At 44.2% G+C, this 17,786-nt stretch overlaps 1 protein-coding gene across 1 annotated transcript in view; it reads right to left on the bottom strand.

The window, feature by feature from the left end:
- LRRC2 (leucine rich repeat containing 2) overlaps positions 1-17,786 on the bottom strand; it is a 410,134-nt gene that overhangs the window by 13,169 nt on the left and 379,179 nt on the right. Inside the window, exon 8 of the mRNA XM_082245752.1 lies at positions 13,405-13,541. Within this exon, the coding sequence (XP_082101878.1) occupies positions 13,405-13,541 (137 nt within the window). The remainder of the gene's footprint in view (positions 1-13,404; positions 13,542-17,786) is intronic.

Here is a 17,786-nt window from a genome sequence, read left to right on the forward strand (position 1 = left end):
ATATGTGTATTTCCCTAAGTAACTGATTCCTCCTCTCTGCTTTTTTCCTTTTTTCTTTGTGTCCCAATGCCTATTAATATCCCGCCTATATAGGCCTTATGCGATTCCTACAAGATAGTCCGTGAAATCTCTGGTGAATCGTTGATAACGAAGAAGCTCTCCATCTCTACTTTCTCAACCATCCTGGGGTCCTGAATGACCGAGTCATTCAGTTTCTAGATCCTACCCCTAGACACTGCTGAAAGTAGATCTAACTGTTCTGTCACTGGGGCGTGTTCAGAAAGTGTAATGGGCTTAATTATCACATTCCCAAGAGAGACTAGAATTTGATGCTCTATTAAAATATAATCAATCCTTGAATAAGACCCATGCAATAATTGTAATATCTAAGTTCTGGGTGTCTCACCCTCCAGGCATCCACTAGTTGACACTCCCCCAATAATCTCCTGGTTTCATTCTGCCTTTGTAGCGTGAGACGGGAAATCCTTGTCGACAAGTCTAGATGTGGGTCCAGCCCCATATTTAAATCTCCCGCTACAATAAGCCTACCCTCTTAGAATGTCATCAATCTTTTCAGGGTTTTCCTCAAAAACTTATATGGGTCTTTATTTGGGGAGTAAATATTTGCAAAGGTATACTCCATATCAGACAATCTTCCCTGGATAAATAAAGACCTCCCCTCGGGATCTACTAGCTGCTCCTTCAGCGTGAACATAGTGCTCCTATCGAATCCAATCACCACTCCCCTTGAATGCCTCGAATTCGAGTCACCGTAGAACCACATAGGAATGAATCGGGAAAACAATTTATTCCCTGATGTATATGTGATATGTGTGTCTTGTAGGAAGGCTATTCCAGCCTCATAATGATGCATAATTACCTTATGTCTATTGCTAGGTGTATTCAGGCCTCTAACATTATATGACACCAAATTTACCAGAGCCATGGACAGCCCAAGGAGCAACTAGTATCTCTTTTCCTTGAGAGAAGACCTGGGAAAAAAAAAAAACACACCCTCCTCTACTCCATTACCCTTTTCACTGGTGGTTTTAAGCATCACTGGGTTTTTTATTTTTTGCGTTATAAATGAAAAAAGAAAATTTTGTACAAAAAAAAAAAATGCATTTTTCTTCGTTTCGGTTTTAAAATTTTGCAAATTTAGTAATTTTTCCTCATACATTTTGGCCCAAAGTTATATTGCTACATATCTTTGGTAAAAATAAACCAAATAAGTATATATTATTTGGTCTTTGTGAAGGTTATAGAGTCTACACACTATGGTGCCAATCATTGAAAGTTGATCACACTGATGTGGCATAGATGAGCACTCCTATGGCATGGATGAGGCACAAATGAGCACTCATGTGGCACAGATGAGCACTGATGTGGCATGGTTGAGCAATGACGTAGCATGAATGTGGCTTGGTTGAGCACTGATGTGGCATGGTTCTGGCACGGATGAGCACTGATGTGACATGGATGTGGCACAGATGAGCACTGATGTGGGATTGAGGTGGATGTGGCACTGATGTGGCATGGATGTGGCATGGATGTGACACAGATGAGCACTGATGTAGCATGGATGTGGCACAGAAGAGCACTGATGTGGCATGGATGTGTGCATGGATGAGCACTGACGTGGCATGGATGTAGAATGGATGAGCACTGACGTGATATGGATGAGCACTGATGTGGCACGGATGGGCGCTGATGTGGCATGGATGAGCACGGATGTAGCATGGATGTGGCACGGATGTAGCATGGATGTGGCACAGATGAGCACTGACGTGGCACGGATGAGCACAGATGCGGCATGGATGTGGCACGGATGAGCACTGATGTGGCATGGATGAGCACTGATATGGCATGGATGTGGCACAGAGGAGCTCTGATGTGGAATGGGTGGGCACAGAAGTGGCATGGATAGGCATGAATGAGGCATGAATGAGGCACAGATTGGCATGAATGAGGCATGATTGAGGCACAGATTGGCATTATTAAGGCACAGATGGGCAGGAATGAGGTACATATGGGCATGATTGAGGCATAATTGAGGCATGACTGAGGCACAATTGAGGCATGATTGAGGCATTTATCAGGCACAGGTGGGTGGTGCTGCGGTCTCTCTTCCTTCCTCCCATGATGTACCGATTGTTGTGTACAGCGTGTGAGGAGAGAACTTAACCTGGACATTTACCGGATTGTTGACAACTGATCCCTTCGTCATTGGACAGACCGATCACATGATAAAGTCCGCTGTCTAAGTTTACCACGATCCGTGATGCGCCGGGTCCACAGGACTTCAATGTGCGCACCCTCGGGAAGCGTGATTCTGGGAGGACGCCCCTGGATGCCCTCCCAGAACTAGTCGACTGGGCTGTAGCTGTCATTTGGCTATGGCCCGGTCGGCAATTGGTTAAAGTGTCATTAAATAGTACCCATTTCGGGTTTGATATGGATTTCAAAGGAAACCCCCATGCTGAAATTAAAAAAAAAAATGGTGTAGGGTTCCCCCCCCCCCAAAATCCATAGCAGACCCTTATCCAAGCATGCAGCCTGGCAGCCCAGGAAAGCAGGGATGATGACCGAGCACCCCGCCTCCTGAACCATACCGGGTCACATGCCCTCAACATTGAAGGTGCTTTGGGGCAGGGGCCTCTTGCCCATAACGCTGGTCGACCTAGCAAGCCCCTGGCCGATGACATCACAAGGGGGTGAGTGACCCCACCCCTTAGTTATTAAAGAACTGTCAGACGACTAAGCTGCAGGACAGCTGACTTTTTTGTTTAATCTTTTTTTGGGTTAGCGGTGGTGGTGGGCGTTGTTATTGACAATGGATCTACACCAGGGGACATTTTTATTTTTTTTTTATTTTTTTAGTAAAGGACTTGTCAAAAACTGTTTAATGTCTTTTTTTACACTACACATTTTTTTTTAGGGTGAATGAGTAGGGATACTATGTACCCCATACTTATTCACATGGGGGGTGGGATCTGGGGGTCATCTCCCCCATCCCCTCCCTTTCCTGACCTGCCGGGCTGCATACTTGGATAAGGGTCTGGTATGAATTTGGGGAGGGATCCCACATGTCTTAAAATAATTTTGGTGTGCGTGTTCCCTTCAAAATCCATATCGGACCAGAAGAGTCTGGTATACGTTGGAGGGGACCCCATGCAGTTTTTTCCCAATTTTTTTTTTATTGCCGGCAATTCAGTAGACAGCTGAAGGCTCATTGGTTGTTAAGGATGCGGCAGCTGTCTGCTCCTTAATAACCATGACAGCTACTGGTTGTTAAGGACGCCGGCGGCCGCCCGCTACTGCAGTGCAATGCGCTATTTAGCACTAGTAATAAATATTAGGGATGATCGAACTTTTGAAAAGTTCGGTTCGACCAGAAAACCCGAACTTCACGAAAGTTCGGTTCGGATTTCAGAACCCCATTGAAATCAATGGGACCCGAACTTCTGTAATCAAAAAACACCATTTTTAAGCCCTAAAACCCAATAAATGCCCCTAAAAAGTGCCTAGGGTTCTGGGTCATGCCCCAGGGACTATTAATCACACAAAAAAAAGTTCTTAAAAATTGTCGTTTTTGATAGATAGCCAATTATTGAAAAAAAAAAAAAAAAAAAAAAAAAAGAGATTTCTTTGGATTTAGTGTCTGGGGGGTCTAAAAGTTGTACCTGTGAAGTTTCAGCTCTGTAGCATGTCCAGAACCAGAATTACAGCATACCAAACCTTCAAAAATGACTTTTTTGCTTAACCGCACCTTTCTTTTGCTCCTAATCAACGGCTCAGCCAATGTGTATGATGGGGACATAATGCAGTGCACTGGGAACAAGATTAGAGGTTTTTTTGGAAAAAGGTGCTGTCTCTTTAAATGTGCATATAATTAACGGGTGTATTTCCACAATGGGGCTTTTATTACCAAATGTTTCAAGAAGTCCAAAGATGTATGTAATTGCACTTTATTTCATGTAAAATGGTGTTTGGTGCACTTTAACTTGAAATCTCACAAGAAACAGACATATATGCACGGATACATTGAGGGTTAGGGGTAGGGGCCACAATGTAGTGCAGAGTGAACAAGATTAGAGATGTTTTGGATGAATACTGTTGTCTCTTGACTTTGAATAGAAGTAAAGGATGCTTAAAAATTGGGCATTTGGTGGTGCGGACGATGCCTTGACACCATATCCCTATGAAAGTGCTGGTAATGAAAGCAATAATTGCCTTTGTAAGGAAAAAAATTACAATGATATGCATCTGTGTGACAGGTGCGCAAAAATTGTTGTTTGGGTGTTGGCGGAGCCATACCACCGTAAGCCCAAAGAGCTGGTGTTGAAGAAGGCGTAAAAATTATGAAGGTGTGCACCTGTGGAACAGGTGCGCAAACATGGTAGTTTTGGTGTTGGCGGAGCCTCCCCACCATAACCCCAAAGAGCTGGCTTTGAAGGAGGCCCAAAAATTGTAAAGGTGTGCACCTGTGGAACAGGTTCGCAAACATGGTAGTTTTTGTTTAGCATAGCCTCCCCACCTTAACCCCAAAGAGCTGGTGTTGAAGGAGGCCCAAAAATTGTAAAGGTGTGCACCTGTGGAACAGGTTCGCAAACATGGTAGTTTTTGTTTAGCATAGCCTCCCCACCTTAACCCCAAAGAGCTGGTGTTGAAGGAGGCCCAAAAATTGTAAAGGTGTGCACCTGTGGAACAGGTTCGCAAACATGGTAGTTTTTGTTTAGCATAGCCTCCCCACCTTAACCCCAAAGAGCTGGTGTTGAAGGAGGCCCAAAAATTGTAAAGGTGTGCACCTGTGGAACAGGTTCGCAAACATGGTAGTTTTTGTTTAGCATAGCCTCCCCACCTTAACCCCAAAGAGCTGGTGTTGAAGGAGGCCCAAAAATTGTAAAGGTGTGCACCTGTGGAACAGGTTCGCAAACATGGTAGTTTTTGTTTAGCATAGCCTCCCCACCTTAACCCCAAAGAGCTGGTGTTGAAGGAGGCCCAAAAATTGTAAAGGTGTGCACCTGTGGAACAGGTGCGCAAACATTGTCGTTTTTGTTTTAGCATAGCCTCCCCACCTTAACCCCAAAGAGCTGGTGTTGAAGGAGGCCCAAAAATTGTAAAGGTGTGCACCTGTGGAACAGGTTCGCAAACATGGTAGTTTTTGTTTTAGCATAGCCTCCCCACCTTAACCCCAAAGAGCTGGTGTTGAAGGAGGCCCAAAAATTGTAAAGGTGTGCACCTGTGGAACAGGTTCGCAAACATGGTAGTTTTTGTTTAGCATAGCCTCCCCACCTTAACCCCAAAGAGCTGGTGTTGAAGGAGGCCCAAAAATTGTAAAGGTGTGCACCTGTGGAACAGGTGCGCAAACATTGTCGTTTTTGTTTAGCATAGCCTCCCCACCTTAACCCCAAAGAGCTGGTGTTGAAGGAGGCCCAAAAATTGTAAAGGTGTGCACCTGTGGAACAGGTGCGCAAACATTGTCGTTTTTGTTTTAGCATAGCCTCCCCACCTTAACCCCAAAGAGCTGGTGTTGAAGGAGGCCCAAAAATTGTAAAGGTGTGCACCTGTGGAACAGGTGCGCAAACATTGTCGTTTTTGTTTTAGCATAGCCTCCCCACCTTAACCCCAAAGAGCTGGTGTTGAAGGAGGCCCAAAAATTGTAAAGGTGTGCACCTGTGGAACAGGTGCGCAAACATTGTCGTTTTTGTCATAACCAAAATGAGGTTCTGTGAACGTAAAGAGAATGAGAGGAGGGTTTGAGGGTGGCACCATGGTCCAGGCTTAAACTGAGGCTCAACTGCCACATCACAACGATAGCCTAGTCTACAAGGTCTGCATCAGGTGCATCAAAGCTTGATATCCACGACTGATTCATCTTAATGAATGTCAAACGGTCGACTGAGTCGGTGGAGAGTCTAGTTCGATGGTCTGTGACGAATCCTCCTGCTGCGCTGAATGCCCGTTCCGATAGGACACTGGAAGCAGGGCAGGCCAACAACTCCATGGCATACTGGGCCAGTTCTGGCCAGTGGTCTAATCTTAAGACCCAGTATGCCAGTGGATCGGATTCGTCACATGAAAAGCCCTCTGTGTCACTTTGTGCCCTCACGTAATCGTCCACCATGTGATGCAGACGCTGTCGATGCGATGTGGCAGCTGAGAGGCCTGGGCGGTGAGGACTAAAAAAAGACCGAAAGGCATCCGTCAACCGCACGCCTTCTCCAACGCTCCTCTCGTGACCACCAGTAGAATCCATGGTAGGTTGTCCCCGCCCCTGCACCCTACGGGAGTCGGGGAACATGTTCACCAGATTCCTCTTGAGACTGTCCTCAAGGGATTTGATCCTGTGGACTCTATGGGTGGATGGGAAAAGCTCCGAGACTTTACACTTGTACCGGGGGTCAAGTAGGGTGGCCAACCAATAGTGGTTAGTCTCTTTAATGGCCTTGATTCTGGGGTCCTTTCGCAGGCTCTGGAGCATGATGTTTCCCATGCGTCGCAAATTAGCGAAGGCCTGAGAAGCTGACTCCTCGGGGTCACTCATAACGACATTATCTTCAACGGGCTCCTCCTCCTCCCAGCCACGTACTACTCCAAAGTGTCCCGAGGGAGTCAAACTAGGCCTTGCAGATTGCCGCATGTCTTCCTCCTCCTCCTCCTCAAACCCTGCAAAAGTTCCCGCAGAATCGTCCTCCTCCTCCTCTTCCACCCCTGGATCCTGCTCGGGCCTCTGGGAGCTAGGCATAATGGGGTCAGGATTCTCAGGATAAAGGGGGCCTTGAGAGGCAAGGAAGTCCTCCTCTTCCTCCTGCTGCTCTGCCTCCAGTGCCCTGTCCATAATGCCACGCAGAGTGTGCTCCAACAAAAACAGTACCGGTAGGGTGTCACTGATGCATGCGCTGTCCCGGCTGACCATCCTTGTGGCCTCCTCAAATGGCGAGAGGACAGCGCATGCATCCTTAATCAAAAGCCACTGCTGTGGTGAAAAGAAGCCCAGGCGCGCAGAGCCAGTGCTGGTGCCGTACTCGCATAGGTATTCATTGAGGGCCCTCTGCTGCGTGTACAGGCGCTGCAGCATAGCCAAGGTGGAGTTCCAGCGGGTGGGCATGTCACAGATGAGGCGGTGTACCGGCAGGTGAAACTCGCGCTGCACTTCGGCCAAACGTGCAGTGGCACTGTACGACCGCCTGAAGTGACTGCACACCCTTCTTGCCATCCTTAGCACATCCTGCATTCCCGGGTACGAGTTCAAAAACCGCTGTACCACGAGATTCAGGACATGCGCCAGGCATGGCACATGGGTTAACTTTCCCTGACGAAGGGCGGCCAGGAGGTTTGACCCATTATCAGTAACCACCATCCCTGGCTGCAGCTGGCGTGGTGTCAACCACCTCTGGGCCTGTGCCTGCAGAGCCCCAAGAATCTGAGGGGCAGTGTGCTGCCTGTCCCCTAGACACACAAGCTGCAGCACTGCGTGACACCTTTTGGCCTGAGACATAGAATAGCCCTTTGAACGTTTACGTGGTATCTCATCATATTCAAAGGACCATTCTGCAGAGGAGGGCATGGAGGAGGTAGAGGAGGAGGAGCAGGAGGGGGTAGAAGTGATCGATCTACCCGGATCAGCGACACCACCAGCTGTTTGCAGACGTGGGGGCAACACTGGCTGCAGCACCGAGCCCTGGCTACAATCCCTTCCACTGGCAAGCAGTGTCACCCAGTGAGCAGTGACAGAAATGTACCGTCCCTGCCCATGTTTGCTTGACCAAGTGTCAGCCGTCAAGTGTATCTTACGGCTGACTGACTTGGCCAGGGATGACACTACATTGCCTTCCACATGTTGGTATAGGGATGGCAGGGCCTTACGGGAAAAGTAATGCCGACTTGGCACCTGCCACTGTGGAACTGCACATTTTGCGAAGTCACGGAAGGGAGCAGACTCTACCAGGTTAAATGGTAATAGTTGCAGAGCCAGTAGTTTAGCCAAACTACTGTTTAGACGCTGGGCATGTGGGTGGCGGGGAGTATACATTTTTTTTCGTTCCAGCATGTGTGGAATCGAAATTTGGCGTCTAGATGATACAGCTGGTGGTGTGCTGGAGGTAGATGCGACACTGCCTGCTATATCATCATCCCTGCCAGTGGAGGCTGCCAACAGGTGACGAGTGACTATAGCAGGGCCAGGAACAGACTGATGTGCAGGTGGAGCAGGTGGAGCAGATGGAGCATGAGGAGGAGCGCGAGGAGAACTAGGAGGCCGACTGACCAATCTTTGGCCCTTTTGTGGGTTCTTTAAATGCTCCTGCCAACGGGCCGAGTGGTGGGTTGTCAAATGCCTGTTTAGGCAGCTTGTACCCAGGTGGTTGACATTTTTGCCACGTTTTATACCCTTCTTACAAATCTTGCAGATCGCAACTGTTTTATCTGCATGGGATGTCTCAAAAAAGGCCCAGCAAGATGAGGTGTGTATAGTGGCCCGGGAGACAACAGGTGCGGCCTTAGATGGAGTAGGCCGTCTGCTCTCCCCTCTTGCTTGCTCTGCCTCCTCCTCAACCTCAGACCCAACATCTGACTCCATCAAAGACTGAGCATCAGGCCTGGCCTGGGAGACAACAGGTGCGGCCTTAGATGGAGCGGGCCGTCTGCTCTCCCCTCTTGTTTGCTCTGCCTCCTCCTCAACCTCAGACCCAACATCTGATTCTATCAAAGACTGAGCATCAGGCCTGGCCTGGGAGACAACAGGTGCGGCCTTAGATGGAGCGGGCCGTCTGCTCTCCCCTCTTGTTTGCTCTGCCTCCTCCTCAAACTCAGACCCAACATCAGACTCCATAAAGGACTGAGCATCAGGCTGGAGTAGATGGCCAACACTGTGGTCAAACAGCTCAGCTGACTCCTCTGCCATGTCTGAAATTGGGTCTAAGGGAGGACATGAGGTGGACATGGACTCATCTGTATTTGTTCTGACAACTGCAGAAGACTGACCACTTTTCTCTGCCTGGGTCACTGTAGTTGCAGATGATGCCGATGATGAGGGTTTGTTCATATAGTCCACCACCTCCTGTACATACTGTGGACGTATAGCTTGGCCACTGCCGGAGAACAATCCAAATGGTGGCCTGGCTGAGGACTGACCACCACGTCCACCCCTGCCTCTAGACACCCTAGAAGCTGTGCCCCTTTCCGCAGCAGGGCCACGTATGCCTTTTCTTGGTCTACCAGGCATATTTGTCACTGATGCGTTGGCAACTGTGTGCGGTGAAAAACGCACACTGCTATGCGACCCACAGTTGTCGCTGGATACAGCACAGCAGTTGCGGTTCACGCACAGTAGCAAAGCCTTTTGCACAGTGGACCTAACGCTTTGAACAACAGGCGTTAAGTTGTCACTGATGCGTTGGCAACTGTGTGCGGTGAAAAACGCACACTGCTATGCGACCCACAGTTGTCGCTGGATACAGCACAGCAGTTGCGGTTCACGCACAGTAGCAAAGCCTTTTGCACAGTGGACCTAACGCTTTGAACAACAGGCGTTAGGTTGTCACTGATGCGTTGGCAACTGTGTGCGGTGAAAAACGCACACTGCTATGCGACCCACAGTTGTCGCTGGATACAGCACAGCAGTTGCGTGTCACGCACAGTTGCAAAGGCTTTTGTACAGTGCACCTAACGCTTTGAACAACAGGCGTTAAGTTGTCACTGATGCGTTGGCAACTGTGTGCGGTGAAAAACGCACACTGCTATGCGACCCACAGTTGTCGCTGGATACAGCACAGCAGTTGCGGTTCACGCACAGTAGCAAAGCCTTTTGCACAGTGGACCTAACGCTTTGAACAACAGGCGTTAGGTTGTCACTGATGCGTTGGCAACTGTGTGCGGTGAAAAACGCACACTGCTATGCGACCCACAGTTGTCGCTGGATACAGCACAGCAGTTGCGTGTCACGCACAGTTGCAAAGGCTTTTGTACAGTGCACCTAACGCTTTGAACAACAGGCGTTAAGTTGTCACTGTATTTTGCTGCCTAGCAAGCACGTATACCTGCTGTGATACAGCAGCACTGTGCCACGTGCTCACTAAACAGAACCCTCACACTTTCCCTACAGAAACTAAATTTTCAAATCTAACTAATGTAGTACAAAGTTCCCTAACTACACTAGATATCCCTTTCCACTAAATAGAAAGCTCCATACAGCAGAAGACTGACACTGTCCCTTAAGTTTTTTTTTTTTTTTTTTTTTTTTTAACTCTAAGAACCAGCACAATCGCTGTATCTAACTACACTGGCTGTAAGCTAAATACAATTCTGATATATGGAGCTTTAGAACCACTCGATATGTAGGAAATGTAGTGTAGCAAGCAGGAGTCAGACAGAACTGCTTCAACTCTCTTCAACAGGCTCTGGATAACTGTGCTAGGGGTTAGGCGGGGCCATCTTATATAGTGTGGGGCGTATTCACTCCTGATTGGCCTCTGGTCCCCGTAGTCACTCCAATCACGTTCCTAGGAGACTCCTGCCCCCTCATTGGCTTTTGCAGACGTTTCTGGGCCAATCACGGGCTTTTAAAGCCCAGTTCCTGTCCCAGTGCATTTTGGGCGGTTCTGGTGGCCGAATACCGAACTTTTGCCGCAAAAAGTTCGGTATTCGGCCGAATATCGAACATCCAATGTTCGGGTCGAACCGATGGTCGACCCGAACCGTTCGATCATCCCTAATAAATATGCCAACTACTGCCAGGAGTTTAATTACTGGATGTTTTTAATACTAAAATACTGCATGACCCCATAAAATAACTTGTGCAGTATTTTAGTAGGGTTTTTTTTAGTGAATGCCAAAAAACTTTTTGAAAAACACTGTGCAGTATCTTACTGCATACTCGGATGCAGTAAGATACCGCTTAGTGAATGGAGCTCCTATTAATTACACCCATAAGCATAAACCGCCCCTATGCTTTTTGTCTCTTGACATTGGAAAGGCATTTGATCATTGGAATTGGGAATTTCTTTTTAGCCACTTTACAGCAATTAGATCTTTTTGCTGTATTGCTGACTAAGATCATGGTCTTGTACTCCGCACCCACTGCCAGGATAACAGTATATGGTCCCCTCTCTGATTCATTCCCCCAACTTAAGGGATCTTATCAGGGCTGTCCCCTTCTCCATACCTATAAATCTACACCACAGAGCATTTAGCAGGTAAGTAGTTCAATTCAGGGCATATCAATTAGAGGAATTACACATAAATTTAGCTCGTTTACTGATGACACTTATGTGTGTAACCCTAGGATTGCTTTCCTATGCTACTTCAAAAATAATTAATGTTTTAGAAAAAAAATAATAAATGCACATTTTTTTGCAGGTAAAAAAAAGTGCAATTATTATTTTTTGGAGACTGTAGATCAGTAAATCGCTGGTGCTATGCTGGTCTCCAGCAGATCTGCCAGCATATCTGCTTCCCCGTATATCCCAATACGGGCAAAGTAGATACAATCTGACAGGAAGAGAGACAGGTGCTGTGAAGTGCTGTGGTAGTCCATTAAAAACTAAAGCTACAAGCCGACAACCACAAAGGCTGTCGTACCTTGTAGTTTTTCCATTCACAGAACACTGTGAATGAATGACGTGGGCAGAGCCTCGCATGGCCGCATTTGTTGTAGAGTGTGACAGCTACATTGTAGATCCCCCACTAACTGCCAGAATGGGGGAGTGGAGACCAGTGCATCTGTAACATGTTACTCCCTAAATATGGATGTAACATGTTACAAAAGGTGAACTTATCCTTTAAAGAGTTAGAACTTTTTGGCCTTCTCAGTAATTGTAAGGCCAATGCGACTTAATTAGAATGTCTAAACATTATGTTAGCATCTTCTGAACAGACCCTTCTACGAGATTCTTTCCCTTTTAGATGGACATGTAACTCTGTTTCTTAGCTATGGATCCATGTCTCCACAAACCCAGATGAGCTCTATCATCTCTAATATCTACCTACCTATCTATTTACTGTCTGGGGCATGGCTTGATGGGTCATGTGATCGAACACTCTCCAGTTCTCTGTGGCACCGATTCATTATCGTTTCCGGCATTCTCAAGATGGCTTCCTTCCCCAGTGTCCTACTATAGAAAAATACAAGGAGGCAGTGCAGTAACTGGAAAAATATGCTCACTTGCCCATTAGGGACAAGCCTAACCTGTACTGTCTGTTTTGCAACAAAGGTTGAATTCATGGTTTGGCTAGAAGCATTCATGGTTTGGCAGAATATCCACCAAATAGATGCGCATCCTTTCAATGTTTCTTAACCTCTGTGTTTCTTTACATCTTTTTCTGCACTCTCTAAAGCCATCTGGCCATCTTTAACATTCTAGTTGAGTGTAAGCAGGATGGTGGAGATAGTTTGGTTTTCAAACTCTATGTTTTTGCTTTTACAGAGTTGTATACTACACCTGTCCTGCTAAAGTTTCTGTCCTGGATTCGCCCAACCTTTAGTTCCTCCATTTAGCACACTGCTAGACGCATGAGATCAAGTAATACGCACATCTAACATTTCATCACATGTGTGGCCTTGACCCCCACTTCTAGGAATGTCTGGGGAAACTCAAGCGCAGGGTTTCTTAAATCGGAAAGAATCGGGAGGTTTTGTTTAATGTACACCCAGAACAGTGCATAGCTAATAACTTGTCCCCTGTTGTGTATAAATAGCTTTCAATCTATAGCATGGAATATGGGGCCATTGGTATAAAGGCTTACAAATATACACAAAAGCATGAGATCAAAAAACAAAAACATACATATGGAAAATACATAATTTATGGAAAAATACAAAATGACTTTTTTTAAGTAAATATTAAAACCCCCCAAAAAATTAAATAAATAAAACTAATATGTATATTCCCTCTGTAGACCCACAGGTCTAAAACAATATAAATAACTTAGCTGCGCAAGGGAATAACAAATGCATCAAAGAAAAACAAAACTTTGTTTGAATCTTAGTATGGAAATTCTGAAAAAAATGTTCAAAACATTCTTTCTTGCCATTATTAGTAAACTAATTTAGTTTGATAGACCCTAACATGTTCTTCAGACCTGCTATTTGAAAGAAATCCCAGGCAAATTAAACAGGCTTCATTACAATTTGTACAAAAGTAATATTTCTGAACAAAAGTAACATTCACAGTTAGAGTTTAGCTTGGGAACATTTGTCTATCGCGCCCCTTCAAATTTTCCTGTCACTACACTCGAAAACAATTGTCAATTTGACCCTACTAACCATTAGAAAATTGAACGAACGTTATGAAAATATCATTGAAAAAAATTCTACTGGTGTATGACCAGCTTTATTCTGGATTCAGTAGCAGTAGTACTTTTTTGCAGAATGCAGTCACTGTGGAAACATTACATGTACTGTACCTCTTTCTAAAAGATCTTTAAGGTAAGCCTTCATAAACTCCTTTTCAAACTGTTCTCGGGCTTGATTATTCTCATCTTCATTCTCGTTATCTGAACTTTCACATGCTTCAATTGGATTATCTAGAATCTTCACATACCTGAAAGGAAAAGTTGTAAAAGTATAAAAAGTTTAAAAAGTAGGGAATTTGCAATTTAGAATGAGATCAGTATGTTAGAACTGCTTTGAAAATCAATAAGGGGTACTCCAGTCTGACATGCTGCTACAGTATTACTTACATCTTTGCCTCTGCAGTTGCAATTCCTTTTAACAAGCGATCACCAATCACAACTGATATTTTTTTTGTTCAAGACCCTATCTAGATACTCCGGCTGTACGAAATGTGTCCTATGTGGGCAAGCTCCAACATCAAGACAGGTAAGCTTGTAAAGAACTTGAACAGCTCAGTATAGGACAGTCACAGACATGAATTACAGTAACATGCAATATTCACTTAATTGTATCCTCTAAAGCAAGACCTGATGTTTGAAAGTTAAGTTTTCATTTAATATTAACATGTTTTTTTTTTTTAATATTATTTATCCTTGAAAATCCTTTATCATGATAGTCCATTTATACAGATTTTTAGCTCACCAAAAAAGCAACTATGGGCAACAAGGTAAATCAACCACTGAACTATTCAATCCAAGAAATAATAGAAATGTGCTCAACTTAAAATGTTTACTAACTTTTACAAAAAGGCTTTTAATAATGGTCTTCAGCAGAACTGCAGCCTCCTGTCGTACAATCCTATGCTGTGCAGCCTCCACTTCTGAAAACTACGGAGGGGCAGAGGTTTGTGCATGTAACAAATGAGAAGGGAAGTGATCCACAGAAATTGAAGTATGGGGTGAGTAAGGACACTTTGCCTGTAGTTATTGCTTGCAGGTAATTAGTAATATACACTGTTTTGCTGCCATGTAAATCTGCTGTAACATTTGTAGTCTTTCTCTTCATCTATAGCCCCCTCTTTGACCTTCAAGACAATACTGGGAAAGTGCATAACAGGTAAGGTGCCAGGAGGGCATGAGATGCAGAAAGAGATAATAAGATACAGTACATAAGTTTGGAATATACTGTTCTAAATACTGCTAAGCCAGTAATGTAGAAAAAAAAGTTTTGAAATAGGTGTTAAGATTTTTAATGGTTTTCCTTTGGCTTTTGGTTTTTGGCTTTTGGTTTTCCTTTTATTGACTATAAAGATATTTTAATGTAAAGTAAAGCCTAATTATACATACCATATGTGAAATCAATGTGATAAAATGATAGTAAAGGATGAAAAAAAATAATAGTAATGGAAAGGTATTATAAAATGAAATTCAATATTTTGCAAAATAAACTGATAATTTTATGGAAAAGGACCCCTTTGGTTCAGGAAACATCTTTTCTCTGCTGCAATTAGTAAGGGTGAATCACATTAATATAATTCATGTATATTAATATTATCCTATACAAAACTTAAGATTTTGCATTTTTGAAAAAACAAAAAAACGATGTCTTAGACTTAAGCTAGTTATTACAATGCTGCCATATTTTAAAATTACAGACAGATTATTTTCCCAGGCTGCCCTTTTCTATGCTTGTAAAACCAATATTATCACTATGAGAAAAAATACCATTGGTGTGATACTACTGTCAGTGCATTTATTTGCGAAAAAATTATTCTGCCAAACTGTCTTATTTTTTGTACTTTCATGGAAAGTAAACAATTGTAAAACTACTGATATACCTCTAAGTAATAACACCAAAATGGCCAGTGACAATCACTGTGATACTAGGCCACGCTGCAACTGCATGTACTGCGACTAGATAGGAAAGTCAAGGGTCAAAGCAGATCTTGCACTTAAATGGTATCCCTATTACATAGCTCCAACCACATGGCCCCTCAGCTCCCCCCAACCCACACACAAACACACAGGCATATTCATAATCGCAACGTTAAAATTTTAAAAAAGTTTTTAAAAATATCTACCCTTTCTTCCACTTTCACAAAATTGTACCTAGATTTGGGTGGCATCGCAATCCTTTTAGTGAGATCCTGGTTATGCGGAGGATGCAAAATCCTGGAAGAAGATACTCTTGTCTCCTCAGGAGATTTGGCATACTTAGCATTCCCAGGATCTCACCAAAAGGATTGTGACGCCACCCTCTCTACTGCTGAAGTAGGGTCTAAGGCTAAGCACATGTTCTAATATATTTTTCCACAGAATTTTAATTCCATTCATAATGCTGGAATGGTCCTTAGCCAGTGTCTTCCACTCACAAAGCACTTTAAACTACCGCAACATCTCGCTTGTGGATTTAACGATTTACAGGGTCAGTATTTACAGTCAAGGCACGTTTTAGAACGTTTTTTTGTGTGATTTGCAGGGCAATTTTAAGAGTTTATTTATCTGTATTATCTCTCTCCCTAGGAGCATACTGGTCTGCCATCTTCTCAGACTGTTCAAAAGAGGGAGCATGGCTAACTATAGCAATAAAACTGGCTTTATGAAATGAATGTAATAATAGGCATAAGGGTTCATGTATTCAGTCTCTTTTGAGTTATTTCTGAGTTGCTCTAAGCTGCATTTACATTCACACAGTGACTTGTATGGGAAGAAAAATCAAACAAATACTCATGTACACAAGCACTCAGATGACTTCACATGGTGTCTGCTTTTTTAATTTAAAGGTAAACCTCTTGCTTGTCTGGAGTGTAGCTTTTACTTGATAAGCTAACATCTTAGTGTGGACCATATTTCAGACTAGTAACTCAAGTGTGAATGGACTGGTCTTTTCTGATAAAATATACACCTTGAAATGAATGCGTACTTTGCCCTTTGCAGGCAAAATAACAGGTTTGCCTTACCGAAGGCACAATAAATACTGCAAGCACTAAATATATGAATCCTAGATATTTATAGTTGGTCAGGTAATCACAAAAAATATCTTGATTTTATTTATGAAGAAACTGCTTAAAAACAAAAACAACTGTCCTAAAACATTGTAAACTAAAGCCAAAGCCAGCATTATCTATTGCAAATATCAAAGTAGGGTTAGGAATCTCTATATCCTGGGGCTCTTCCCTATAGTATGTAGGGCTGACTCAGAGCCTAATATTTCTAACAGATCAACAAGCAGATGCCGATTAGAGTGCACCTAATATACCTAGGGTGCCCTGCAATTTGGCTGTATTGTACCAGGAAGTGTGTTTAAAAGTAATCATAAGTAGTGTTTAAAGTATTTAAAAAAATAGTCTCAAATACTTTTTTGGAGACTCCTTTATTGTGTTTTTTGTCCAATTTGTCTATCATAATGAGTTGGAATTGGATGCGTTTCAAGTCCTCTTGTCCTGGTGGTTGTGGAAGGAACTGTTTGGATAGACTAGCCTTTTTCATGCCTAGGAAACAAAAGTGTTCCCACCTGGAAGGGACAGAATTCCCCTCAGCAACCCCTGAGACAACATAGTGGAATACAAAAAAAAAATACTGGATAAAGACATCTAGAGTTTCCAGTGGTCATATTCCTGTAGATGACTGTCAGTTTTCAAGGTCTTTTGTATGAGAGCAAGACCAAAACAAGTGCATTAAGTCAGGATGAGAGGGAACACATTTAGAGTGTCAGCCAAACATTTTTAAGGTTAATATTAAAAGCCTAGTAAGCCGCATGGATCAAAGCCTAGTAAGCCGTATGGATCAATTTAAACTAGTGATATTCATGTAATTGAGGTTAAGGAAGTTGACATCGGAGTAAGTAGAAGTGTGTGTCTGTTGTGCTGGGTCAAAAGAGGAGGTTAGGCTGAGAACTTTAAATCTAGTTTAGATCTGGAATGTTAACATTAACAGAGATGTTAAAAACAAGCATGACAGGGGCGTGGCTAGCATCGGCATGGCCGGACGTGTTTGAGAGGAGCTCCATCGGCCGTTCACAGAATCTGCTGTAATCCTGCATGTTCCTAGCTGCTCTCTCTCACAGAAGTGACCCTCTGTGGCACACACTCACCCTCAGTGGTGGCTGGTGCATTGGGGGTGCAGGGGCACCGCCCCCCCTATCCATGCATCCGGCCCCCTAATCTACATGCGGGACGCATGGACTTCAATGGGGCTTTTTTTTTTAGCCATGTGATTAGATCCAGAGCCTCTAATAGGCTAAAAAAAAAGGGTGGGCTTGGGGCGCAGAGCACTGCTGTAATGTACAGTGATGTACATGCCCGCGTGCTGACTTTGCCCCGTCATGTGGCAGTGTCCAGTAATAGCTCGGAACTGGCGGAGGGTAACCGAAGTTTTATCATCGGTCCTGTCCGATGATGTGCCGTGCACCCCCCATTGTATTTTTACTGGGAGTGTCGGACAAGGAGAGGTGG

The sequence above is a fragment of the Pelophylax lessonae genome (genome assembly GCF_965119305.1).
Source record: "Pelophylax lessonae genome assembly, chromosome: 1".
In the NCBI taxonomy this organism is placed as follows: domain Eukaryota; kingdom Metazoa; phylum Chordata; class Amphibia; order Anura; family Ranidae; genus Pelophylax; species Pelophylax lessonae.